The 26,610-nt window shown below is 57.2% G+C and overlaps 1 protein-coding gene across 7 annotated transcripts in view; it reads right to left on the bottom strand.

Annotated features, from left to right (window-relative positions):
• Tnrc18 (trinucleotide repeat containing 18) overlaps positions 1-26,610 on the bottom strand; it is a gene marked incomplete in the record, with an annotated part of 86,791 nt that overhangs the window by 37,780 nt on the left and 22,401 nt on the right. For 2 of the 7 annotated variants that reach the window (XM_013521122.1, XM_013521119.1), the window contains 11 exon segments: positions 144-280; positions 1,077-1,252; positions 8,113-9,108; positions 10,473-10,902; positions 12,002-12,195; positions 12,471-12,617; positions 12,933-13,138; positions 13,264-13,366; positions 19,615-21,216; positions 22,181-22,306; positions 24,711-24,866. In XM_013521122.1, coding sequence (XP_013376576.1) covers positions 144-280; positions 1,077-1,252; positions 8,113-9,108; positions 10,473-10,902; positions 12,002-12,195; positions 12,471-12,617; positions 12,933-13,138; positions 13,264-13,366; positions 19,615-21,216; positions 22,181-22,306; positions 24,711-24,866 — 4,273 coding nt within the window. 7 annotated transcript variants of the gene reach the window in all.

Here is a 26,610-nt window from a genome sequence, read left to right on the forward strand (position 1 = left end):
TCACTAGGGTCCACGCACACTTGGCAGCCACCACAGCCTACCTACTGAGCCCAGTACCAGCGTGGCACGGCCCAGGCACCCGCCTGCCACAGCCTGACCACCTGGCAGGCCAGCTAGCCCAGGGACCTGGGCCAGGCACTCACCCGGAGTCCCGGCGGCGCTGCAGCTTCACGAGCTCACGCTGCTTCTCCTTATACTGGCGCTGCACCTCCGCCAGCCGCATCCGGAAGTCAAGCTCCAGGGCATCCATGTCTTCCAGGGAAGACTTCATAGCAAACATCTGGAGGGGCCAAGGAGAGGGACGGGGAGAGTGGTGAGGATGGCAATGCCAGCGACTGCTGGGCTCCTTGTCAGGTAGCCACTCACAGGTCGGGACAGCGAGGGCCCAGCTCAAATCCTGTTGCTGCCACTTACTACTTGTGGCCTGGGCCCCTCTCTGTGCCAGAGACCACAGCAGGACAGTGTGAGTGCTCAGTTAAGATGCTTCGGCTGAAGCACAGTTCCTCTCCTGTCCCAAGGGCTCAGGGAGGAGGATGAGCCTGGTGTCGTGCATGGGCCCGAGGTCCAGAGAACAGGCAGCACGTGCCCAAAGCCCAACAGGCAGCAGAGGGCACAGCCACGAGGGGCACCCAAGCTGCTTTCTTCCTAGTCTACCCAGCTGCCATTTGGGTGATATGCCCAAGGAGGTATCAGACAGAAAACCAAACCAAAACCAAGTCGGGCCTGGTGGCACACACCTGTCATCCCAGCACTCTGGAAGGCTGAGGCAGGAGGATCCCAAGTTTGAACCCAGTCTGAGCAAGTTAGAAAGACCTGGTCTCAAAATAAAAAGGCCTGGGGAACGTAGCTCAGTGCAGAGGCCCTGGTTTAAACCCCTACTAGTGTGAAAAAAGAAATAAACCCGGAGGGAAAATGACTGCTCAGGGCCCCACACCAAGTCGGTGGAGGAAGCCAGGTGCAGATGAGGCCCCTTTGGCTCCAAAACCAGCTATGCCCCAGGAAGGAGCCACCTCTGTGTCGCTGGTGTCCCACCTCTACTCCCAGGCCACAGGCAGGGGAAGGCCAGTGCCACTCACCCGCTCCTCCTTCTTCTGCATCCAGCTGTACTTCTTGTTGGGGTTCAGCTCCCGGGGCAGCCGCAGGTTCTTGAGCGGATCCACGAAGGGGCTGTCCAGCACTTCCTTGAGCATGTGGCTGCCGGCCGCCAGCAGGCTCTCCAGCGAGGGCCGCACGGCTGGGCCAGGCTCCGCACCTGCGGGCAGGAAGAGGGTGAGCCACAAGGGGAGGAGCCAGCACTGCAGCCAAGCCCCCCCGGTGATCCCAAGCAGGGAGGAGGATGGAGGCCCAGAGCCGGCACAGGCCCCAGGCTTCATGGCACCTTGGGCAACCTGGACTAAGGCCTTCCAGAGACGCAGGACATGGTGCTAAGAGGATTGGGCAGGCAAGATGCCACATGCAGGGGGCTGGGGATTTAGCTCAGTGGTACAGCGCCTGCCTGGCAAGTGCAAGGTCGTGAGTTCCATTCCCGGTACCGGAAAAAAACAAACAAAAACAAAAAAAAAAAAGATGCCACATGCAGCTTGGTCTCAGCCCACACTGTGTGGGAGCACAGAACACTCAGCACGGTCGCCAGAGGCCGACAGGTTTCTTCTAACTAGGAGTAGGGCACTCTCTCCAGTGAATACACATAGCTCCCATCAGAAAAAAAAAAGTCGGCCTGGTGGTACACGCCTGTAATCACCACACTCTGGGAGGCTGAGACAGGAGGATCACAAGCTCCAGCCCAGCCTGGACAGCTTCGTTTCGTGACTTAGTGAGAGCCTGTCTCAAAAATTTGAAAAAGGGAGAGTAATATAGCTCAGTGCAAATGCCCTGGGTTCAATCTCAGTGCTGGGAAAAAAAAAAAAAAAAAAATAGAAGGAAGAGAATGAAAAAAAATAGAAAAAGTAAGAGGAGGAGGAGAGGAGGGAGAGGGAAAGGAAGAGGATCCCAGGATAGAAAACAAGGCACAGTAAGCACAAAGGTGTGGAGAAAGGAAAGCACTCTTCCTCCCACCACGCAGACCCCTCCCCAGGGAGGCTGCCGAGCGACTGGTCACTGTTTAGTAGTTCCAGAAACGCTTACGTGTGGGTAATAATATCCTAGCATGCACAGGCATTCTGGGAAAACATAAAACCGAGTCCACTGATACATATCAACCACCATACTTCACTTCCTCTGCTGCGTGTCTCTGTCAGCACATAACATACAGGTCTGCCTCTTCTCATGCTTAGCTTGACCCTTGTAAAAATCTTTTTTTTTTTTTTCTTTTTTGAGACAAGGTCTCACTATGCAGTTCAGGCCAGTTTTGAACTCAGTATGTTGCCCAGGCTGGCCTCCAACTTGTGGTAATCCTCCTGCCTGGGATTATAGGCTGCACCACCACGCCCAGCAAAATCACCATTTCTGAAGGTCAAAAGCACTTCAGCCAGGTTCAGTGGTACATGCCTGTAACCTAGCACTGAGGAGGCTGAGGCAGGAGGATCACTGCACACTCAAGGCCAGCCTCGGCAGCATCCTAAGTTCTACGCCAGTCTGAACTGCATAGCAAGACCCTGTGTCAAAAAAACAAAACAGAACACTAGAATATGGGCAGTTGTACTCAGAAAAATCTAACGCCAGTGTAGAATTTTCTTGCGCTAGTGAGTTTTAATTCATCTAAAAATCACCACTCATATCATTTAGGTTGTTTCTGATTTTTTTTTCCAGTGCTGGGGATTGAGCCCAGGGGATTCCCACTGAGCTACATCCCCAGCCCCTTTTTATTTTTTGAGACAAGGTCTCACTAAGCTGCCCAGGGAAGGATCCAATTTGAGGCCCTCCTGACACAGCCTCCCAGAGTGCTAATATTACAGGTGCGCACCACCATGCCAGGCTTTTGATCTTTCCGTCAGTGGAAGGAGAGACACAGCCAGCGATAGGAAACCTCCAACTAGGTGACCCCCCCGGGGTTGAAATGTGGTCATTTCCCCAAAAAAGCATTCACCACCTCTCCCAAAGTGCATTCCAACCAGAACCCAGAGGCAGGAGAAGGGAACTAGTTTCTGTCTTCACCAAATTGAAAGGAGCTTTATCAAAATGTTTAAATTGACACTCCCCTCTGATCTAAAACATGATCCATTGTCATGCATGTTACAGATGTGCGTGAGGGGACAAGGCTATTCTGTCACCGGTATAAGTTCCGGAAGGTGGACGTTCAGCAGGATAGTGTGGAGGACCACGCTTCCCCGGCTCTGAGCACATCTGCCCCCGCACCTGCCTTGGCTACATGGCTGCTGCTGCAGGAGGCTAGGAGCGCCCTGACTTCTCCCACTAGATGTCAGCATTGCACCCCTGAAGTTGTGACAGGCAAAATGTTACCACCACTCTCCCCTAGGGGGCAGAATCCCACTAGCTGACAATCTCTGGTTTTGCCCTCATAAGAGAGCTGATCAAAATACATAGTGGGAAAAAAAAAAAATTTAAATATACAGTGAGTGCTTAAATTTTACTGTATTTTTTTTGTCTTTTTGAGACCGGGTCTCGCTATTCAGATCAGGCTGGCCTTGAGCTCACTTTGTAGCCCAGGCTGGTCTCAAACTCCCAACCATTCTCCTGCCTCAGCCTCCCAAGTGCTGAGCTTACAGGTGTGCGCCACCACGCCCCACAAGTGCTTAGATTTTAAAAACTTATTACAGCAAGAGACATATAAGCACTAGCTCCCCCCCAAAGTCCTCCCCCTTACTTCCAACACAGCTATCCCATCGTTCTTGCCACTTTCTGAAGCAGTTCTGAAGTCTCATGTCTTTACAAGGTGCAATCAAAATACTATGAATGCTCCTGCCACGTGCCATCCAAGGGAAAGGCAGCCTCCTGCAAACATGACCCTGTGTCCTCATCTACCTTGTTCACTGGATCTGGTACCTTCCAACTTCTAGCTTTTCCCCTAAAGTCAAAACGACTATAAAAGGGAAATGTTTTGAATCAACTCAGGATACAGAGGCACCCATAAGAGTGCAACTAAAGACTCAGGAAAGAGGAACTCCAGAACTGCTTCAGAAGGCGGGAAGGAGCTGGGATTTATGGCGCATACCTGTAACCCTAGTGCTTGGGAGGCTGAGGCAGGAGGATCACTATGAGTCTGAGGCCTGGAGTAACTATATAGTAAGTTCAAGGTCAGCCTGAACTACATAGTGAGACCCTGCCTCAATCAATCAATCAACCAATCAATGGCCATGTGGCAGCAGATTCCACCCCCTCCCGTGAGTTGTGTCAGACTACAGCAGGCAGCCCGGTCTGAGGTGACACCTCTGCTCCACCTTGCGCCCCTCACGGTCCTAGGTAAGGCAGGGACAGCTACTCTGTCTTACAGAAGAGGACCAAGACACCACTTTTGTCATCTCCTCCCTCCAACAAGCTAACTGTGCTGAGGTCTTCAAATGACATTCAAGAGGCACCTGAGTGACCTCTGGGCCAGCCATTAAGGGCTCAGTTGTGTCCCCACAACATAATGCTGGACTGACCCCCGGTACCTCAGAATGTAAGCACACCCAGCCACCAAGCTGACGCAACATTTAGGATGAGCCCAAATCCAACATGGCTGGAGCCACTTCCCTTCCGACAAGGGAAGGAAATTTGGAGACAAGACAAAGCACATGGGAAAGACACAGGGCAAGGATGGCCACCCACAAGCCCACGCGACTGGCCCTTGTGGCCTTCAGCAGAAGCCAGTCCTGCCAACATGTGGTCTCAAGACATCCCAACGACCCACGAGGCTGAGGCAGGAGAACCAAAAGTTCAAGGCCAGGCTAAACAACTTTTTTTTTGGTACCAAAAATCGAACTTATTACCTTGCATTGGCCAGGCAGGCACTTGTGCGGCTGAGCTATATCCCCAGCCCACAGCCTGAGCAACTTAGTGAGACCCTGGCTCAAAAAAAAAAAAGACTGGGATATAGTTCAGTGCAAAGGCCCTGAGTTCAATCCCTAGCACCCAAAGCCAAGCGAACAAAACACTTTTAGCCTCCAAAACTGTGAAACGCAAACTTTCCCTTGTTGAAGTCGCCCCGTCTCTGGTGAGGTGTCAGGCAGCCTCAGCGTCCCGGGAGGCCCTCAGGATACTGACTCTAGCCAGACCAGGCTGCGCAGAGCACCAGGCAGAGGGCAGAGGTGGGCAGGAGCCACAAACCACATCCCTCCCCATCCCCATAGCCACTTCCTGAACACAGGCCCTACCCTCCCAGTCCCCTCTAGGCCCTCCTGAGGCCTCATGAAAGAAAATCCGCCACCAGTTAGTGGAATCCACAAGCTTTTCAGTTTCTTCTGTTCAAAAAAACTCCAGTGACCTTTACTTTGCTTTGGGCAATACTGGGGATTAAATCCAGGACCTTCACACTGAGCTACATCCCCAGCCCTTTTTGTGTTTTTTATTCTGAGAGCAGTCTTGCTAAATCACTAAGTTGCCCAAACTGGGCTCGAACTTGAGATCCTCCTGCCTCGGCCTCCCAGAGTACAGAGATTACAGGCTGTGTGCTACCACGCCCAGCTTCAGTCAGTATTTTAATGACAGAGAAATGGAGTTCAGAACAACCACACAGACAAAGTCTCTGTGGGGGATGACAGGGGGACTCTGTCACATAGCCAATGAGACACCACACCAGGCCACCTGACCATGAGGACCAAAACGAAGGCAACCCTGCGACCCAACAGTACAACTGCTGGGAACACAAGCCAAGAGAATCAGAGCAGGACAATGTTTTTCCACAAGGATAACCATAATGCCATCTGCAATAGCAAAATAAGAATAACAAGGCAAACAAGAATGCCTGACAACCTAGGACTGGGCCATCGAGTACCAGGGCCACGGCCAGGTAGACAATCAAGCAGTCTCTAAAAACAATGTTTCTTAAAGCAGGTGCACACACACTCTAGGAGGCTGAAGCAGGAGGATCACGATCACACAGCCTGGGCAATCTAGCACCACAGCTAGATTGTCTCAACATAAAAAAGTTTTAAGAGGGCTGGGATGTAGCTCAGTGTAAAGGCCCTGGGTTCAATCCTTAGTATTAGAAAAAATTTTTTCTAAAACCCACAGCTTTGCCAGGCATCATAGCGCACACCTGTAATCCCAGCACTCAGGAAGCTGAGGCAGGTGGATCGATGTGAGCTCCAGGCCACCCTGGGCTAGCTAGTGAGTTCAAGGCCAGCCTGAACTACATAGCAAGACTCTGTCTCAAACATACATAAAAACCACAGCTTTGAAAAATGTTTCATTAAGAATCTATTATGTAACCGGGCGTGGTGTCGCACGCCTGTAATCCCAGTACTCGGGAGGCTGAGGCAGGAGGATCATTGCGAGTTCGAGGCCTACCTGGGCTACAAAGTGAGCTCAAGGCCAGCCTGAACTGCACAGGGAGACCCTGTCTCAAAAAGACCGAAAAAAAAAAGTCTATTACATGAACAAGCAGGACTGCAGAGCACTGTCTGCACGATGATCTGCATTTTGGAGGTAAACGTACGTGAACCCGCTACAGGACAAGCGCTGAGGGCACCCACAGAACAGGGCAAGGACATCAGCCTCTCCCCACGGCCCGTGCCAGCCCCTCCTCAGCAGTAGGGTCCAGTCCTGCCTGGGGTGCTGGAGCGCCTCACTTCCCCGTGCTGAACAGCATTCACTGCCCCTCCCGCCAAAGGGACACCTTACAGCCCGCCCTGCACTCTGGAAGTGACCAGCGGGTGTGACAGTCTGGCCCACCTCACCAACCTCAGGATTTGCTGCTGTCAAATGCACAAGCCACACACACACAAAAAAAAGCACAAACCAGCCGGCCACAGTGGTGCACACCTATAAACATAGCACTCTGGGACGCTGAGGCAGGATAGCAAGTTCAAGCCCAAACTGGGCAACCCAGTGAGATCCTGTGTCAAAGTAAAGGACTACAGATGCAGCTCAGTGGGAAGACCCTGAGTTCAAGCCCAATACTACAGGGGGAAAAAATGAACCATGTAGTCCCAGCTATTGGAACGCTGAAGTGAGAGGATCCTTGGAGCCTAGGAGTTCAAGGCCAATGTGGAGAACACAGCAAGTCCTGGCTCCAAAAGTAGCAGGTTGTGGAGGGGACAGTTCAGTGGCAGGGATTCCCAGCACCACTAACACCCCCTGCCAAAAAAACCAGCATGACCCCAAGTCAGCCCGTGAGAAGGAATCTCAGTGGTTTTTCTTGGTTTTTTGTTTGTTTGGTTGGGGTTTTTTTGGTACTGGGAATCGAACTCATGACCTTGCGCTTGCCAGGCAGGCGCTGGGCCACTGAGCTAAATCCCCAGCCCCCGGGAATCTCAGTGTTTTGGCCAGAGCTCCTAGGAAAGGGATGGCCTGGGCGGAGTTGGTAGAGCACCCCTATGAGGACAAAGAGCTGGCCTCAAACCAGGCCACCGGAGAAGAAAGTGGAACAGGGAAAGAGGGAGGAGGACAGACTACAGGAAGAGGGTGCAGACACAAAGTGAAACTGCTGATGACTTTTGAGCACCTGGATCCAGCCAGACCTGAAACTGCCCCACGACTGCTCAACTTTGGTTCCCTAAGCTAATAAATTATCTCCTCCCTTTTTAAAAGCCAGTTTAAATGGGAATGTCTGTTCCTTATACTCAAAGAATCATGCTAATACAAACACATCTGTGAAAAAAGGAGGAAAAACTTTACTACCAGGAAACCCAGAGATTGACTGCACAATAATGTGAATGGGCTTCTTAACTGAACTACTTAACTGAATACTTCAAAACTGCCAAGCTGGTATATTTTGTTGTATTTTATCACAATTCTTTGAAAACTAGTATGAACAAGCTCTATTCTGCGGCTCTTCAAAGTTAGAAAAATTGTTTATTTTAAAAATTATTTTTAGCTTTTTGAGACAAGGTCTCACTATATAGCACAGCCTGGCTTTGAACCTATGATGTAGCCCAGGTTGGCCTCAAACTCCCAGCAATCATTCTGCCTCAGCCTCCCAAGTACTGGGAATTACAGATATGCATCATCATGCCCAGCTTAAAAATTTTTTAAATAAGAACCGCAAAACCAACCACTAAGTGCAGCACTCACCTCCCACCTCCTGGCTCCTCCTCTCGAGCTCCAGCTCCGCGATCTCACTCAGCAGGGTGATGCCCTGCAGGAATCCCTGCTCCAGGACCAGACTTGGGGTAGTGTCTGGCCTCTCCACAACCTGGGCTCCCGTGTCTGGGGAAGGCAGAGGCCTGGCCTGCGGCATCTCTGCTGCAGCCGCCAGGGCGTTCATGCCAGCCAGCGGGTCCTCCAGGCCAGGCAGGAACTGGTCTGAAGTCACCTCTTCCAGGTAGCAGGTGCCGGCAGGCACAGGCACAGCCTCCTGGGCCTCTAGATTGGGGCACTGTCCCTCCCTGGCAGACAGGTCACAGTCCAACAATTCGAGGCTGGGCTGGGGCTCGCTCAGGGCCGGCTGTGCCAGGCCTTCCTCAGGCCCAGCCTCGGCCACGGGGCTCTCCAGGGGCACATCGAGGGGCACCTCCACTGGCTCCTCCTTAGTCTCTACCAGGGGCTCAGGCGACAGCCGGCCCGTCAGCTCCAGGACAGCTGTGTGGGACTCTCTCCGCGGCAACTCCACCTGCGCCTCGGCTCCCTCTGCAAAATCTGAGTCTTCAGAGGGCTCTGGGCAGCCCTGCCCTGTGGCGCCCAGCACCTGAGCCTCCCGCAGGCCACCTCCACAGCTGCCTGCCGGGCTCGCCGCAACCATAGCTTCGGGGACAGGCAGGGTCAGCGGTGACTCCAGCGGTGGCAACTCCGCGGGGCCCTCGTCCACGTCCTCCACCTCGGCCTTCACTTCCCGGTCGGGCAGCGGCTCTTCTTCCGGGGACTCCCGCAGCGGCTCAGGGATCTTAGAGGGCGACAGGCAGATGGGTTTGTCTTCGGGCGAGAGGTCCAGGCGCTCGGGGCCGTTGGCCGGAAGTGGCCCGTCAGGGGCCAGGCCGTCGGCGTCGGTGGCTGCCGTGGGCTGTAGCAGGAACGGATAGGGCCTCCCGTAGTGCGGTGGCAGGGCTTGGAACGGGTACCTCGGGGGGATGTCTGCCAAGAATACCACGTATCAGTGTGGGGACCCCTAGGGGTCCAACAGCCTGTGTCCCCATCTGTCCACCACCCAGGACAAAGAGCCAAGCCACAGCCATGCTCTGCCTGACAGGCTACAGGGCTGGGAACATTCCCGGGTGATCTGAGAAATGCCAGGACCCATCCACCTACGTGGGCCTCAGAGGTATGAATGAACCACCACTGGTCCCTAAGGGTTTTGGGGAAGGGTCGCCCACGTCCATCTTTCTACCCTTACTCCCTGGGCACCCAGCATACGGCCGGGCCAGAAGCAAATCCTCTGTGAGCTCCACAAGCCCCAAACCTCCTCACCCAGCTGGGGGGTCTCGGGCTCCTGGTGCAGGAGAATGCAGCGCCCCAGCCCAATGACACAGATGCTCAAAACATCAAAGTGACAGTTCTGACCCCCCACCAGCAGCCCAGCCTGAGCACAGGGCGTGTGCAGGGACTGCTGCAGTCCCAGGCCCAGCCCAGAGCAGGCAGGTCACGGGTGCTCAGAGAGAACCCAAAGAAGGCATCAGAGCGACCTATAAATCACAGTAAATTGCCCCAGAGAGGGGCAGCCACCTGCCTGAGCTCATGCAGCACCGGGACCAAAATTTGAATTAGAACCCAAGTCCTCCAGAGTTAAAGCGCACACTCCCTTACCAGTCTCTGGAGAAGGGCACAGCTCAGCCCCAAACCAGCCGCAGGTCCCAGCAGACACATGGGGCTGGCAGGGCCGCTGCCCTGAACAGGCACCTCTGCACAGCTATTACTCAGCATGAAGAGTTCTATGGTCTTATTCTGCCTAACACTCAGGACCACTCCCCTCCTCCTGGAGCAAGGGTTAATAATCTGCCTACATCCATGACAACCACCCACGACTGTCTGTGTGCATGCAAATGCATTCCACAGTCTGGCAGGAGGCCTGGCACACAGTAGGTGCTCAGCAAAGACTCAAAATGAATGAAGCTTGGTCGGGTAGAACATTCTTGTAATCTCAGCACTCTGGGAGGCTGAGGCAGGAAAATGATGAGTCTGAGCCCAACCTGGGCAACGTCGTGATTTGGTGAGACCCTATCTCAAAATAAAAAATAAGAAAGGGCCAGGGATGCAGCTTAGAGCAAAAAGCCCTGGGTTCAATCCCAAGCACAGCAAAAAAAAAAAAAAAAAAAAAATCGCACTAGGCATGGTGGCGCATGCCTGTAATCCTAGCACAGTTTGAGGCCAGTCTGAGTTACGTAAGTGAGTTCAAGGCCAGCCTTCACTGTATAGTGACACCGTGCCTCAAAAAAAAAAATCAAACCGATGGGGTCCATGTGTCCCCAGCCAGAGCCAGCTCAGGCGGCCCTCACTCCTACCTGAAAACAAGGCCTGAAAGGGGCTCGGGGCTTCCTTCTCCAGCTCCAAGTCCTTCTTCTCCACCACGTTCTCGGGGGCCTCCTCCTTCCGGGTGAGGCCGGGCGTGGGTGGCGGGGAGGCAGGCGGCGGGCTGCTTGGGAGAGAGCGAGGCGTGGCGGGGTAGGCATAGGCGGGCGGTTTGGCCACATCCCCCAGCTTCTGGATGACCTTGGCCTTCAGCGCAGCCACGGGGGAGGCACGGGGGGAAGGTGGTGGGCTCACAGTCTTGCTATAGGCGCCCGCAGGGCCGGTGGCCAGGCTAGGGGGCTTGCGAGGCAGCAGCCCTGGGCCCGTGGTGGCCAGGCCAGCCTTGCCCGCAGCTTCTAAGCTTCGCTTGCTCACTTTCTCCTCCATCTCAGCCCGCTGCTCCTGGGCCTTCAGCCGCTCCTGCTGCAGAGGGGGCAGTTGGCAAGGTCAGTGTGGCCAGCCCTGGGGTCCCCCAGCCTGGGGGAGCCTCAGGCAAGGCCCGAGGTCCAGGCCACCCGGCCACCCACCCTGGCCTGAGACAGACATTCCATCACGGCACACGCATAATAAGCACAGGATTCCATGGAATTTCAGTGGGCCCCCAGCCCCTTCCCCAGGGCAGGTGGGGATCTCGCCCTGGACCCCTGCTGGGACCCTCAAGGTGAGACATGGGCTTCTATGACAGCCGGCACCTCCACAGCGTTAGGACAGCTGCCGCAGAGGAGCACTCTCTCCACTGTCACCTGTGGGTGTCCAAGCGCCTCCCAGGTCGGAGGAGCCCATGCTTGGGGCTGATGACAAATGGGTGGAAAGGAGGGAGGGGGCAGCTGGACAATGAGCAAAGCCCGTGGGGCCAGCAGTCGGCACATAGATCAACCAAGACCGGCCGCTCCGCCATCACCAAACCGCCATCAGCAACCCGGTGACTGGCAGTGACCAGATTTCTGTTCACCCCAAGGCCAGAGAAGAGGTCACTTGCCCGGGCACCTGTGGGCAGAGCTGCAGGGCCAGGGTCTGTTGGGCCACAGAGCCGCCATCTCCATCCAACAGGGTCACGGCCCAGGGGAAAGGGGATTAAGTGGAAGCCAGCCCAGCTTTCCCATAATGCTCCAGGGAGATGTGAGGACTGCGGGCCCCAGGGAGCCTGAGCCCAAAGGGGACCCTGCATGCCCTGTCCCATTGGCTCAAGAGGCCCATCCTCACTGAGAAGGGAGCTCAGGGCCATCAGCAGCCAGCAGGTGGGCCCTCTGCCTGCTCTGAGCAGCCACCCAGAGACGAGCCCAGACCTCCCTCCCCTCCAAATCTCTCCCAGGCCACAAGCCACTCTGCCTTGGTTTCCCCACGGCTCCCTGGGCCTGGCACTCTGAGGGCCTCTGTGTAGCCGCTCCCTCTGCTGGAGCGCCATCCCTTCCCTCTCTGCTCCGTCGCTGCCTCCTGCAGGAAGCCCTTCCAGAACCTTGCCTCTGGGTCCCATCCCCTCCACCCCGCCCTGCATCCACTCCTCTCGGCTGGGCCAACTCACCACTATCTGGGCGCTGCGCTGCAGCTCCAGGGCCTGGGCAGCCTGCTGCTGCAGGTAGAGGAGCTCCTGCTGCCTCAGGAAGTGCTGCTGCGAGAAGAGCTGCAGGTGCTGCGCGTGGTGCAGAGGGCTGCGGCCCGGCGGGTACAGCGCTGGCCAGAGGGGCGGCACAGCAGCCCGCTCCATCAGCTCGGCTGCTGGGACACAGCGGGGAGATCACCCTGAGCCCGTGCCTTCCCAGATCCCCCGCCCCAAGTGCCCCAAGAGCACCACCATAAGGACCCCCAAGGGCTGGCACACCTAAGGCCCCTAGGGCTGCCCAGGCAGACCCTCCTTATGGGGCTTCTACATACAAGTTCCCAGAAACAAGACCCCCAAAGCCTGGTTCCGTGGGTGCCACCAAGGTCGGGACTTTTCTCTAAGCCCATTCGTCCCAACCCCATGCTGCAGGGCCAGGCACTGTGCCGCTTACCGAAATGAGGCAGGTGATCACTGGGGATAACCACCAGCTGGCCTGACTGGGGGTCCCTGACAAACTGGTAGGCCGATGGCAGGGAGGCCCCCAGGCCAGGTGGGAAGGCAGGTGCCATGCCCTGGTGCAGAGAGGGGGGTCCCAAACCTAGGAAGAGGAACCAAGGTGCACATTAGCGCCAGGAAGCCCCTGAGCATCTGTCCAGCAGCCCCAGCTCACCCAACCCCAGCCCCCGCCCCGCCAGCTCCCAAGCCTCCAGGAAGGAGCCGCAGGCGCAGGGCCGATGGCCGACTGCAAACAGCTCCATGCGCCCCCCCCCCCCCAGGCACTTCCCTGGTGGGCAGAAGACAGGAAGCCAGGCCCCAGCAGAGTGAGACAGGAGCCAGCTCTGAGCACTCTGCCCTGCACCCAGGCCCCTGCCATCCCCCCCAAACAGAAAGGGGACCTGAAGCCCCTGCTCACCATAGGGGTGGCCAGCGAGCCACATGGACGTGCTGCCCGAGCGGGGCAGCCAGGGGTGTGTGGCCAGGTGGGCCGCGGGGTCGGCAGACCAGCGCCCTGAGCCCGCCAACGTCGGGCCCCCGGTCACCATGAGGTTGGGGTTCAGTCCGTTAGGAGCACAGCTGGTGGGGTGCAAGCGGGCCAGGTCAGCCAGCTCCTTGCTTTCTCTGGAAGGAAGAACAGAGGCTTCGGGGACGGCCCAGGTCACCCAGGGGCAGGAGGGAGAGAGGATGCATCGGGACCCACCCGGGGACCCCTTACTCCCAGGACCCCAGACCCCCCAAGCCCTCACCGGAGCAGCTTCTCCTGGTCCCGGTCCAGCCGTCCCCCGAGCAGTCGCTCTTCCCGGTGCCTGGCCCGGTCCTCTGCACAGTCCTCGTCGGTCCGGCCATGCCCTGGGGGCCCAGGCAGCAGGGAGACCCCCATCAGCCCCAAGCCATCATGTCTGCCCTGCCCCTTCCCTGCACCCCCAATCTGCCAGTCACACTCATGCTCAACTGTGGCCAGCATGAAACCACCAGCTGAGGACACTAATAAAGCACCAGCACCCTATCACGCAGTAGGAGGACATGGTCAGTCCGCCTCGGCCAGGGGTTAGCACCCCAGGACACAACCATCAAGCACCTCCTCTCGCCTCTCTGTACCTCCGGAACCAGGAGCTGCAAGGGCTGAACCTAGGAGACGCTCAGGGTACCAGGCACCAGGAAGTGGGGGACCCACTGGCCCTAGAGCAGAGCAGAGGAGCCAGAGGGAGGGCACAGCCATGTGATCCCCCAAGGCCAAGGGACCAAACGTGCAGGACAGCTAGCAGCCTGGCAGAGGGGTGGCCCATCGCTGGGGCAGCTGGAGATGGCCAGTGGGGCCATCTGACAGGAGCCTCAGAGGCCACCTAGAGCTCTGGCAGTGGACCCAGGACAGCAGGAAGGCACCCAAGGCCTTCACACTGAGCTACACCCCAGCCCTTTTTATGTTTTACTTTGAGACAAGGTCTCCTTAAGGCACTAAGTTGCCCAGGCTGGGCTCAAACTTGCGATCCTCCTGCCTCAGCCTCCCTGAGTGCCTGGCTCTATCACTTGCATCTGACCACTGAGCAAGTGTCTAGGGAGACAGGGACGGTGGGACAGGTGAGGGAGTCACTGTGTCCCATCAGTGGCCCCAGGAGATGTACGCACGGCAAGGTGTGTCACTTGCTTTCTGCTAAGCCATTTTCACACAGGCCGCAGTGAGCAGAAGCTTCACGTGGCAGATGTAAGGTCACAAGACCTGGTGGCACAGGGGTGAGGGGATAGATGGCAGCAAGGGAAATGCCACTCAGGTCTACATCAGTCCAGGTCCCACACGCCCAGATGTGGACAGAGAAGAATGGAAGGACAGATGGGGCCTGCCCTTGGGGAAACTGAGGCCCAGAAGGCCACCCCAGGGGCCGTGGCTGCACTGAAGAGTGAGGGCAAGGTCTCAGGTCCCCTTCTCCAGGAGCATCAGCCACACAGGCCTACTGGGTCCCAGGGGCACAGCCGCCCTCCTGCCGCTGGTCTGGACTCTGGGACAGGCTATGGGCACTGTGCTCCTGGCGCCCTCAGAAGGCCCTTGATACGTACAGACCATAATTTCAGGGCTCTCCATCCCCAGCACTGCCTGTCATCAGGAACCTGTCCGAAGGCCTGTCCCATCTTGGGGCACCCACTGTCCCCAGGGTCCCCAGGGCTAAGCCCAGGCCGCTCCCTGCAAACAAGGTGTCTTGGAGGACAGGCCTGGGCCAGGGCCCCTGCACCTGGCTATGCTCCAGCTCAACCTGCATGATCCCGTGGCCTGAGCCGGCTCATGCCGTCACCCCATGGAACCAAGCCCCCGCCCCGGCCTGACTCGGTGGCCCAGCGTCTACTGGAATGTCCCCAGTGTCTCTGCATTTCAGCCTCAGGGCCACACACATGCTGCTCCCTCCACCCAGATCAAGTGCCGCCGCCTCCCTCTCAGCCCTGGCCACGGCATACAGCTCTTCTACTTTTTGCTGCCCGACTGTGCATAGCTGTCAGTTCTAACAGTTCTGCTCCTGGCTGTCCACCTCTCTCCTACACAATCCCTGGCAGGGAAGACAATAAACAGGTGGTTGGGGATGGGTTTAGGCAGATGTCTCCAGGAGAGCGAGCTAGGCAGTGGGAAAAGCAAATGCAAAAGGCCCTGAGGCAGGAATGTGCCAAGGAACAGCACAGGGCCGTGGGAGTAAGAGAAGGTGCAGGAGAAGAGAGCTCCTGGGGCAGCGGTCCCAGCCACGAACAGGACTTAGGCTCTGTTTAGGTGAGCAGGGAGCTCAGGCAGGTCCAAGCAGGGCAATGTGAACGTGTTCTGACTGAGGCTTTGAAAGCTCCCCTGGCCTCCTGGACAACACCCGAGAAGGCCACTCGCCTCTGTGCTGAGCAGAGCGTGGGGTCCAGGTGTGCACCTAGCCCTGTCTCAGGGAGCTGCCCGCCCGAGGCTGAGCTAGACAGAGCTCACATTTGCCACTGCCTCTGCCCCACAGGCCCCTGCAGCACCACCAACCCTGGAGGCTGACCCCACGCTCGCCTCCATCTTCCTAAAGAGGAAACTGAGGCATAGAAAGACAGCAAAACCTGCTGGGATCCCATGACCAACACACAGACAGGGCCTGGCAGAGAACCGGCTCTGTGAAAGCATCGCTGCCTCATCAGGGCCATCGGGGTAGGCTGCCCCTGTCCCTTCCCAGGGCACAAGTTTTCACTTCTCAGCCATGACAGGCCCAGGGCCTAGGCTGCAGCTCAGTTCCCATGGCAACCCCCACCTGGATACCACCCGGGTGCGTGACCAACTCATCACCAGGAGCGCAGCTGACACTGCTGCAACGCAAGCTCTGTGCCATGTGACAGGGAGGTGACAGGCCTCAGGAAGTGAGAGAGACAGGCCTCAACTCAGGGTTCCAGCTCAGTCCCACCTCGTCCCCACGGCCTCTGCTCCCCATCTGCAAATTGGAGGTGGGGGCAACCGTGCCTCCTCCGAGGCGCTCCACGTGGCACAGATCCTAAGGAGTTGCTGGCACACGGGAGCAGCTGTCCAGGTGGCAGTGGTCGCTCCAGTTTGCTGGGCCTCTTGGGCATGAGGCACTGGCTGTGGAGTATAAGAGCCCTAGAGGCAGCTCTGTCCTGCAGGAGCACCCTGGGGCTCTCCGGAAGGAGGGGGCTGAGGTGCACAGGCAGATGAACTAAGGCCCCAGGGCCTGACTGCGAGCAGAAGAAAGGCCTGCTGCTCACAAAGCGCCGCCTCTGTGCCCATCAGCCAGCCGGGGACTGAGCAGACCAGACGACCCTAGGGCCCAAGGGGCTCAGCCTCTTGTTTAAGGTCACAAGGCTACAAAGGACCATACCAGGATCCGAACCCGTACCAGGATATGGCAGTGACAAGGGCTCCTTCCAGAAAGTAAGACAGTGTGTGTTGGGTGTGGTGGCACAAGCCTATAATCCCAGTACTCTGGGAGGCTGAGGCAGGAACATCACACAAGTTCCAGCCCAGACATGAGCTACCTGGCAATTTAGCAACACTGTCTCAAAATACAAGGTAAAAATGGCTAGGGAGGGAGCTCAGCACAGAGACCCTAAGCTCCCTCCCCAGTACTGCAAAAGGAAGACAGTGAGACACCCCAGAGATCCTGGAGACTCCGGCTGGCAACCGGCCGGTGATGGCCCTACTTGTGCACACGGGCACCGGGGGTCCCCAGCCTCCCTCAAGGCCGCTCAGCACACAGCCTAAGCCACCACCTTGTATGGCACCTGGTTTAGGGAGAGGGAGACTCTGGCCACCGCCTGTCAGCCATCAGCAGCACGAGAGACAGAGAGGCAGCTTCCACCAGACCCCAGCGTCTCGCCCAAACCGCAGCCACGTCCACCGCTCTCTCCTGTGCGCCCACGACCTCTCCTACATGCCCACGGCCTCCCCTACACGCACACACTCACCACCCTACAGGCACAAGTCCTTCGGACACAGGTGGCACCCCGGGCTCCGGAACAGGCTCTGAGGACCCTGAACACAGCTGCCACACGGCATCACGAGACACAAGAGATCAGAGCCTCTTGGGACCACAGACCCATACCACTGGGTGGGGAGGGTGTTCACCACCAAGTGGCCACCTCCAAAAAAAGAGCTGCTGCTCCCCCTCCCCTTGCATCCCAGAATAAGACGGGTGCTCCTGCAAACCCCCAACGTCAGAGGGTGGGGCTCCGCTCTGCACAGAGCAATAGATTCAGTCAACAAACATCCATCAAGCTTCGTTCAGCCACCTGTGCTGGAGGAGGAGTCGTCTAAAGCGGAGTGCCCAGCTCCTGACTCAAAAATCCCTCAGGAAGGGCCAGGGATATAGCTCAGTGGAGCAAGCACCTGTCTTGGAAGCAGAAGGTCCTGAGTTGGATTCCCCGCACCAAAGAAAAAATCCCTCAGGGAGGTGACACCTGGACCCTGAGTGCAGGGAGGGCACTGTGGTATGCAGCACAGCATGGGACACAGAGGGATTCTGCTTTGCATAAAAAACTACTGAGCAATGCAGCTGTAGAGACTGAGGCCCTGGACCCCACCCCTGGGTGGGGGTGGTGACTCTTGGAGGGGCAACCTCTGCAGGGACACAGAACAACCCCAGCTGGTGCTGTCCAAAGAAGGACAGGCGCCTGAGACAACAGGTCTCGCAGGCAGCTGGGACAGGTGCACCAAGCTGCTCAGGGTTGGCCTGGGCCCAGGCAAGGGAGGCAGGGGGCCCGGGAGACGGGCACACAAGGTGTCCGGGTAGCTGCAGGAAGGGGGTTCTCGGGGCACCACGGACAGGAGTCCAATCTGGACCGAGGGTGGGCATGGAGCCGAGCCAGGAGCTGGCAGCTGCGGAGAGAGGCTGCCATGTCCCTTCCCACCCCTTCCCAGCCTGTGACCCTACACCATGGCACACACCCCCCAGCCTGGGTCTCCAACCTGTGGGCAGGGCACTCAGCTCACCAATGGGTTGTATTCTGCGCACCAAGTTCCACAGCTATGCCACAAATACCAAGTCTCAGCACTCCGAGAGGGCACAAGGAGAACCAGTCAACTAACCATGCTCTGAAAAAATATCCAACTTCACTAGAAACTAAGTGACAGGCACCATTTTTCCCTACTAAAATTAGCAACTGTTTGTTTTTATGAAAGCACAATGCTGAGGCATCTAAAGCAAAACAGATGGGGCTGGGGGTGTAGCTTCGTGGTAGAGCGCTTCCCTAGTGTGCAAGAGGCCCTCAGTTAGATCCCAGCATCGCTAAAACAATAAAATAAGTCAGATATGGTGTTGGATGCCTGCAATCCCAGAACTCTGGGAGGCTGAAGCAGGAGCACTTTAAGTTCAAGTCCCACCTGGGACAACTTAGAAAGACTGTCTCCAAACAAACAAACAAACAATAAATAAATAAAAGGGGCTAGGGATGTAGCTGAGTGGTAGAGTTACACTATTCTTTGTACCACTAAAAATAAAATAAAAATAAAGCAGAGACTTTTAAGTGCTATCAAGCACTTAAAAACTAGAGTCACTTAAGTACTGAATGTCAAAACCCCTTAAAAATATAGGGACCCAGGCTGGGGATTTAGCTCAGCAGCACAGATCCTGCCTGGCAAGCGCAAGGTCATGAGTTTGATTCCCAGTACCGGAAAAAAGACAAAAAAGACCGCAACAACAAAAAGAATATTGCATACATTTAGAGAAACTACATTGAAGATACCAATATGTAATACAATAAGCATTGTTAATTCCCTACCACTCTGTTTGTAACTCTGTAATGTCTGTACTGATCCTATGCTATTTTGTAAAATGTTGTCGGTCTGTTAGTATTTTCCTCCTTTTATTTCTAAAATTTAAAAAAAAAAAAAAAAAAGAATATAGGGACCCTACTTTCCGCCCCTCATATACTGGCTCATTCACCAATTTATCAAGCACCTACTATGTGCCAGCTCTCATGCTGGCTGGGTAGAGACCCTGAAACAGAGTAAGTCTGCTTACACTTTCCCAGGATTTAGAATTGAAGGCTTAATGTAAGCCTATTCTTAGGAACCTCTATTCTTAGAAAAATGACTCAAAATATCATGAAGGCACAATGCACAAAAATATTTCGTGCAATAAATTCAACACAAAACCAGAGCAGCAAAAAAAAAAAAAACTAAAGTGCCCACCAGGGAACAACGACCTGAACCACAGTACCTGCTGGTGCGTGTTCTCCGCAGCATATTAAAGGCCATAAAAAAATGATACTTATGAAGAGCTTGCCATAGCAGGCAAAGAGCCCACACTGTAATACAGGAGCCACGCACAGGCCCCAAATCGTGTGTGTACCAGAAGCTCCGCCGGTAAACACAAATTGCACAGAAAATGAATTCAGGGAGAGATATAAAAGCGTTCAGGGTGCTGGGAAAACATAATGGTCCTCTTTCTTTGGGCTCCTTTTCTGTACTTTCCACACCTTTCTACGTGCATAATGGAAAATGCAATAACACTTTCAATAGCAGCCTCGTAGCACAAATAGCCCAAAAGATGCACGGGACCAGCACCCTGAGAGAGGGTACAAGGGAACAGGGATATAGGAGCCAAGCGGGAAGAACCAGAGGTGCAGGGCTGCGGCCCAGGACCTACCTTTGACATTGCTCAGGGACAGAGAACGCTCCTGGTCTGCTAGTCCAGGCCCCAGCCGGCCACTGCCACCACTGTCCTTCTGCCTGGCCACTGCCACGGCAATGCCCACAGGCGGGTGCCGTACCTCGGCCTCCCCTTGGGCACTAGAGCCCTCACGCCCAAAAGTCTTAGCACTCTCGGGTCTCTCTGGGTCCCGCTTCAGCTGCCGACCCCCACTCGCGGCAGGACCCCCAGGGTGTGGAAGTCGGGCCTGGGCACGTGGGGTGCCCGCAGAGGTGGGCGCTGGCTCCGGTTTCATGGTACCCAGACCCCCAAAGGGGCTCTTCTTGCCGCATCCGCCAGGACGTATGGCCACCGCCTCTCGCGCAAAGCTGCCGCTGTACTTGATGAGACTCTGCATCGCGGAGGCCTCCCCGGGTCCATGGGCTCCCGGCGCCGCAGGGTGCAGGTCTGTGCCGGGCCGGGCACGGGGGAGCGCGCCCCCGGGGTCCAGGTATGCCTTCTTGGAGGCATCCTCTTCCGCGGCGCGGCTGGCGTGGTGGTGCTGCGCAGCAAGCACAGCCATCTGCGTCGTGGCGAAGTTGCCCAGCTCAAAGGGCTTCTTCCACTTGGGCTCAGGCCCTGGGGGCACGGGCGCGCGCGCAGGATCCAGGCCAAAGAGCTTGGCAGGCTGCAGGGCCCCTCGGGGTGCGCGCTCGCACGGCCGCGGGTCCGCCTCCGGCTTGGGTAGCTCCTTGGGAGGCAAGTAGACGCGCGGATCCGGGGAGGCGCGCGCGGTGCGGGCCGGGGGCGCATCGGCAGGCGGTGGTGGGCGCTTCAGCGAGCGGATGACCGAGTTCTTCTCGCGCAGGATCTCTGGGCGCTCGGGCCGCGGGGACCCGGGGGGCGCCTGCAGCACCCCGGGCCTCCCTGCCTCCCGCTCTCGCTCACGCACGCGGGTGTCACGCGCCTGCGACGCAATCTGGATGGGCCCTGCACGCTCGTCAAAGGCCTCCACGGAAGGCACGAAGGTGGGCGCCACCACGCGGTGCTCTCGTCCGGGCTCACGGAACACGGTGTAGACGCCGGCGGGCGCCGAGGAGGGAGGTCCGGGGGTCCCTTTGGGGGGCAGCGGCGGCGGTGGGGGCAGCGGCGAGGGGCAGGGTCTTGGCACGGGCATCAGGGCTTCCGCGCGTCGCAGCAACCGCATGCTCTCGTCCTGCCGGGCTGCCTCCTTGGCCCCCAGCCCCGCGTCCACTGTGCCGTTGCACATGCCCAGCGCGGACGCCTGCAGTGCGCCTTTGCCCTTGCCCTCAGCCAGAAAGGGGGACAGGCGCTCGGCCAGGCGCGCAGGTGCTCGGTCCGGGCGGCCCTCAGTCCGAGCCTCCTGGGTCAGGTCCACTACGCCGCGCGGCCCAGCAGCCTCCTCGCGTGCCCGTGGGTCCTTCTTGCCGAACAGCGTGGGCTCCCCGCTGCGGCCTGCGCGCTCCTTGGTTGTCCCTTCACGTGTTGACACTGAGCCTTTGGCCTGTGAGCCCGAGGAGTGGCCGCTAGTTGTTCTGGAGGACGGTGTGTGGGAGTGCAGGGCGCTGGGGGCCCCTGGAGTGGGCAGGTAGAAGCAGTCTATGGAAAGAAACACAGTTAGCGCAGCCCACAGCCCACCCCAGGCCAGGGCATCCTCTACCCCACAGAGAGGCTGCCTTGTGTCCTCAGGGAGACAAGGAGCTCGCATAGAGGCGCTGCCTTGGGAGAGTAGGCTTTGGGAATGGCTACAACCGAGGTGAAATCTCACCTTGGCCTTCTAACCTTCCTGTGCCTCAGTTTCCTCATCTGTAAAAGGGGGAGAGGCCAGGATTGTTTTAAAGCTGCCCAGAAGGCCTAAGAAGGGGCTAGAAGGCTATGAACACCCCAGTGAGCCTGTGGGGATGGGGTGCTTAAGGGTGAGGGCTCAAAAAGGCATCTGATACACAGGCCTGGGACCTCAGGACTCTGGGAGGCTGAGTCAGAAGTATCATAAATTCAAGCACGGCCTGGGCAACTTAGCAATTGAGACTCTGCCTCAAAACTTAAAAATTCAAATAAAAAGTCTTGGGGCTGGGGATTTAGCTCAGAGGCAAAGCGCCTGCCTGGAAAGCGCAAGGTCGTGAGTTCGGTTCCCGGTACCGGAGAAAAAAACCAAAAAAATAAATAAATTAATTAAATTAAATAAAAAGTCTGGGAATGTAGCTCAGTGTGAAGGCCCTGGGTTCAATCTCCAGTACCACACACACAAATAAGTAAAATAAAAACTTTTTAAAAAGCATCTTAAAGCCAAGCATAGTACAAAAGCCTGTAATCTCAGCACTTAGGAGGCTGAGGCAGGAGAAACTCAAATTCAAGGCCAGCCTCCGCTATGTAGCAAGCCCTGTATCAAAAGGGGGGCGGGGAGGCATCTTACACAGGGTTGTATCATAGGGGCAGAGGGTTTTCCTATCATGACAATAATATAAACAGCTGGGACATGGATGAGGGCTCCAGACAAGCCCCCCGAAGTGCCACCCCTTCCCCAGCCCCCAGACCCCAGTCCCACCCATTCCCATCCACTGACCTTTCTGGGTATCGAAGATGCTGGGCTGGCCCAGCTGGCTGAGGAGGGGGCTCCCACTGCTGGGGGGCTCCAGGTGGTTCAGGTGGAGGTAGGAGGGGTACAGTCCGCTGGGCAGGTGGGAGAAGCCTAGGGAGGGAGAGAGCAGGGATGCAGCCCCTGGTGCCTCCCGAGCGCCCACACGCTCTTCCTTGGAAAGCAAGCAGACCGGCTGCGGCTCTGCAGTGCAGAGAGCCTCAGGCTTTACCCCAGTCCCGAGCGACATGTGCCCCTCAACCCCGCCGCTCAACGCCCCCAACCCTGGGCAGCCCTCGGGGCTTGGAAAGAGGATCAGAATGGATCCGTGGGGAGGGGTCACTGACAGATCCCAACACTACTTTGCCACTGTTACTCTCCTTTAAGCCTCAAAACCAACCTGGGAGGCCCAAGCTCTTCCTCTTCTCATACTACAGAAAAGAAAACTCAGGCTCCCAGAGGACCACTTACCCAAGGACACACAGCAAGGGCCTGGCTTCGAGCCAAGGTCAGCAGAACCCCCCCCAGCCTGGATTCCTAACTTCAGGGCCAACGTGTACCCTGACTGAGTCATGTTTTTTATGTCCCAATATTTTTTTGGTACTGAAAATTGAACCCAGGGGCTTTGTGCTAAGCTATAACCCCCATCCTTTTTTTTTTTTTTTTTTTGTCTTTTTGAAACAGGGTCTCCCTATGCAGTTCAAGCTGGCCTTGAACTCGCAATGATCCTCCTGCCTCAGCCTCCTGAGTGCTGGGATTACAGGCGTGTACCACCATAGCCAGGGTTTTTGTTTTGTTTTGTTTTGTTTTGTTTTGTTTCTTTTTGAGACAGGGTCTCACTCAATTTCCCAGGCTGCACTCAAACTTGGAATCCTCCAGCTTCAGCCTCCTAAAGTACTGGGCAGATGACTTTTTTTTTTTTTGTCTTTTTGAGACAAGGTCTTACTATGCAGTTCAGGCTGGCCTTGAGCTCACTTTGTAGCCCAGGCTGGTCTCGAACTTGCAAGGATCCTCCTGCCTCAGCCTCCCGAGTGCTGGGATTACAGGCGTGCACCACCACGCCCGGCTTCAGATGACTGATTTTAACAGGCCCCTTCTCTGTTGTATGTCCCAGCGATGGTCAGTCTCTGTTATGGTTTATATGTAGATGTCCCCCAAAGCCTCCTGCACTGACTGGATCAGGCTTGCTGGGAGGTAAAGCTTGGCTGGAGGAGCTGGCTCACTGGAGGCGTGGCCTAGAAGCCTGCGTCTCCCTCCCTGCTCCCTTAGTCCCTGGCTGCTTCCTGCCTGCCCTGTGCCGTAAGTGTTCCCCCTCAGCCGTGCTGCCTGCCTCGGAGCCAGCCAACTACAGATTGAACCCTCTACCAACTGCCAGCCAGAATAAACCCCTTTTAATCTGCAGGTGCCGTACTATGTTGCAGTGATAAGACAGTAACTGAGACAGTTAGTTGCCTTCTCTGAACCTGAGTGGACCCAGCATCTCTGGTTGCGGGAATCGTGCAGGCAGGAGCTAGGATTCCTCCAGCCTCCTAAAAAGCCCCACAGCGACACCAGAATCAGGGCCTCCCAGGACCAACAGAAAGGGAGACGACCCGGACAGAGAGGCAAGACGCCTAAGGGGACGCATGGGGAATGAAGGCCTGGAGGCCGGTCGGGCATGCCAGCAAGGGTGCTACCGCTGGGCCTGGGGTCCTAATGACAATCCCCAAGGGACTCAAGTACCCTGTGTCCCTAACTATTGCTCTGAGGTCAGCGGTGCAGAACCTGCCCCTGGCTTTTTCCCCCAGCATCACTTGCTAATGACATTAACAACTACCACAAAACAAAAAGGACCGCTGGATACACGTGATCTCATCTAATCCCTGAAACAGCTCCAAGGGAGGCATCAGGGCCCTCTGCTGTCATCTGTAAAATGGGCACAACAGCCCCAATCCTGGCTCTGAGCAGGACATGGGTTTGAGTGTGCAGCTGCTGGGACAAACAAGCACGGTATGGGTTTACCAGAGGAGAGGTAGGGGACTGCAGCATTTGCTCAAGGTCAGGGGAACGCCAGGCCCCACAGCAGGCATCTCTGCAGAGCTACAACCAAAGAGGCTGGGGCCCTGGGTTCCATAGCTCCCACAATTACTAACCAGCCTCCTGTGCACCAAGGGAGGACTCACTCTGATGGGAATCATCAGTTTAGGAATAATCACAAAGGTAAATCTACTGTCACCAAGGGAATGGCAGGACAGGAGGATGCCTGAGCTGGGCCTTGAAGGAAAGCAAGAGCCACCCAGGGGGCTGGAGTGGGGGGCTGCAAGCATCACAAACAGTTTGTGCAAAGGCCCCGAGGCAGCAACCAGAGGAAGCACTGACCATTTGAGACCATGGAGGCTGCTGGTAGCCAGAGCTGGGCCCATGACTATGGAGGCAGAGGAGAGGGGCAAACGTGAGAATGCTAGGGACATAAAATTGCCAGAGTCGTGGGGCAATGGCCCAGCAGCCCCCAACCCCACCCGCCTGGCACGCTCCTTACCTTCATGGGCATGGGCAGCCCACAGCTGCACCATGGGCAGGTTGCTGGGGGTGGGGGAGCGGAAGGAGAGATCAGAGGGCAGGGGTACTGGGCTTCCCTGGGATGAGGCTGAGGGCCCCATCCCACTGGCCACAAAGCTGCCCAAGAAGGCCTCGCCTGCAGAGAGAAGGGGGCTGTCAGGCCACCGGAGCCCCTGGACCCCCCTCGCTTCCCCACTGGCAGGAAGACCAAAGAGGCCCCACCCCCCCAGGGCTAGAGAAGGCTGTGTGACCCCAGAAAGCCAGGCAGGAGGAGGCCACCCTGCAGACCTCGCCCCAGGCCCCAGCACCCTCGTACAGCCCACCTGGGTCCAGGGAAGACCCTTCTTCACCCATCTCTAGGTGGGAACCCAAAGCCACAGAGCAAGCAGGTGGAGGGGCTCATATTCCGAGCCCCACTGAGCTCCTGACCAGGGAGGACCCACAGCAGCCCAGCCCATGAGCCTCTAGGTGCCCAGCTGGGCCACCTGTGCCCATTTCACAGATGAAAAAGCTGGCACCCTGAGCTTCGGTGGACCAGAGAGTCCATCACCAATCACATGAAGCAGGGAGCTGGTAAGAGTACAGGGAGTCCTGCCCACGGCTGTCCCTCCAGAGAACAGGGCCCTGGCACAGAGACTGTGGTGCTGGACGGCAGCGTGGAAGGAACTGGGCCCACGCTTCCCACACCGCAGCCGGCAGGACGCCTCTCGCTGCCACCCAGCGTTTCTGCCTCACCAGTTCCCAACACCTCCACAGCCAGCAGCGCAGCCTGCAGGCCCCGGGCGGGGGCAAGGGCTTCCCCTTGCGAGCCCCGGTTGCTCCTCAGCAGAATGGGGCCTAAGTGCCTCCGTCTAAGAGCGCAGGGAAGAAGGGACATACATTCGACACCGGTCTTTATACGAAATGACAATGACAGCAGCGGCAGCAACAAGCGCCAGCAAGCACGTGCCCCACCCTGAGCACTTGGCTGCGGAGTCCAGATCCCCCCAAGCTCACCCCGGGGCCCTAGTCCAGCCCACAGGCACTCAGCGCCCCGCCCAAGCGCAGGTCCCCAGGAGCTGCACCGCACAGGGCCTGCAGTCCCTGCCACCAACCAATTCCCAGGGCCACGGGGTCCCAACACACCCAGTGCACCACTGCAGGCTGCACACGGGGAAACGGAGCTGACAAGGGGCAAGGCCTCCACCTCGGGGGCCCCAGAGTTGCGCCCTGGGGCCATAGGCCCCATCACCACAGCCCATGCCGGCCGAACACTCCCGCCCAGCCCCTCACCTAGATCCAGCACCAAAGCCTCGGGCCCCAGGCCCACCAGGGCTGCTCAGTGCGTCCATGCGACCAGGCCAGGCAACGCGGCCTCTGGGCCCCGCCGGGCCCTGGGCTTCCTCTTCGGTGTGGCAGGCAGCAGGCTCCGGAAGCCGCAGCCAGGGGTTTGCGCAAGGGCTGACATCAGCCGCCAGCTCTTCCTGCCCCGGCTGCAGGAAGCCGCGGCCCAGCTTGGCCCCGTCTGGGCTTGTGAAAGCGCCCGGCAGCACCCCGGGCCCCGAAGGACGTTGGGGCCCGGATGCCACCAACGGCTCTGCCAGACACCCAACAGCGCTCAAGTTCCCTTGTCCCAAACTTGCCCCAAGCTAGGTGGGGGCGCGTCCCTGCCACTTGCTCTCTCGTGGGGCACCCATTTGCAGCTCTAAAATGGGATACATGGTCCACAAGGCCAGGGATGGTCTGCACGGACTCACTGTCCCCGCGGCCTACCCAAATCAGGCAGATTCAAAGCCGGTCACCTTCGCCTGCTCACATCCCTGGTCCTGCCTCGATCGCTCCCCTCAGTCCTTTTGGGGACCTGTACCCCATCCCAGAGCCCTTCTCTTTATCCCCACCCG

Source organism: Chinchilla lanigera, unplaced genomic scaffold, assembly GCF_000276665.1.
Source record: "Chinchilla lanigera isolate Chin_1 unplaced genomic scaffold, ChiLan1.0 scaffold00059, whole genome shotgun sequence".
Classification (NCBI taxonomy): Eukaryota; Metazoa; Chordata; class Mammalia; order Rodentia; family Chinchillidae; genus Chinchilla; species Chinchilla lanigera.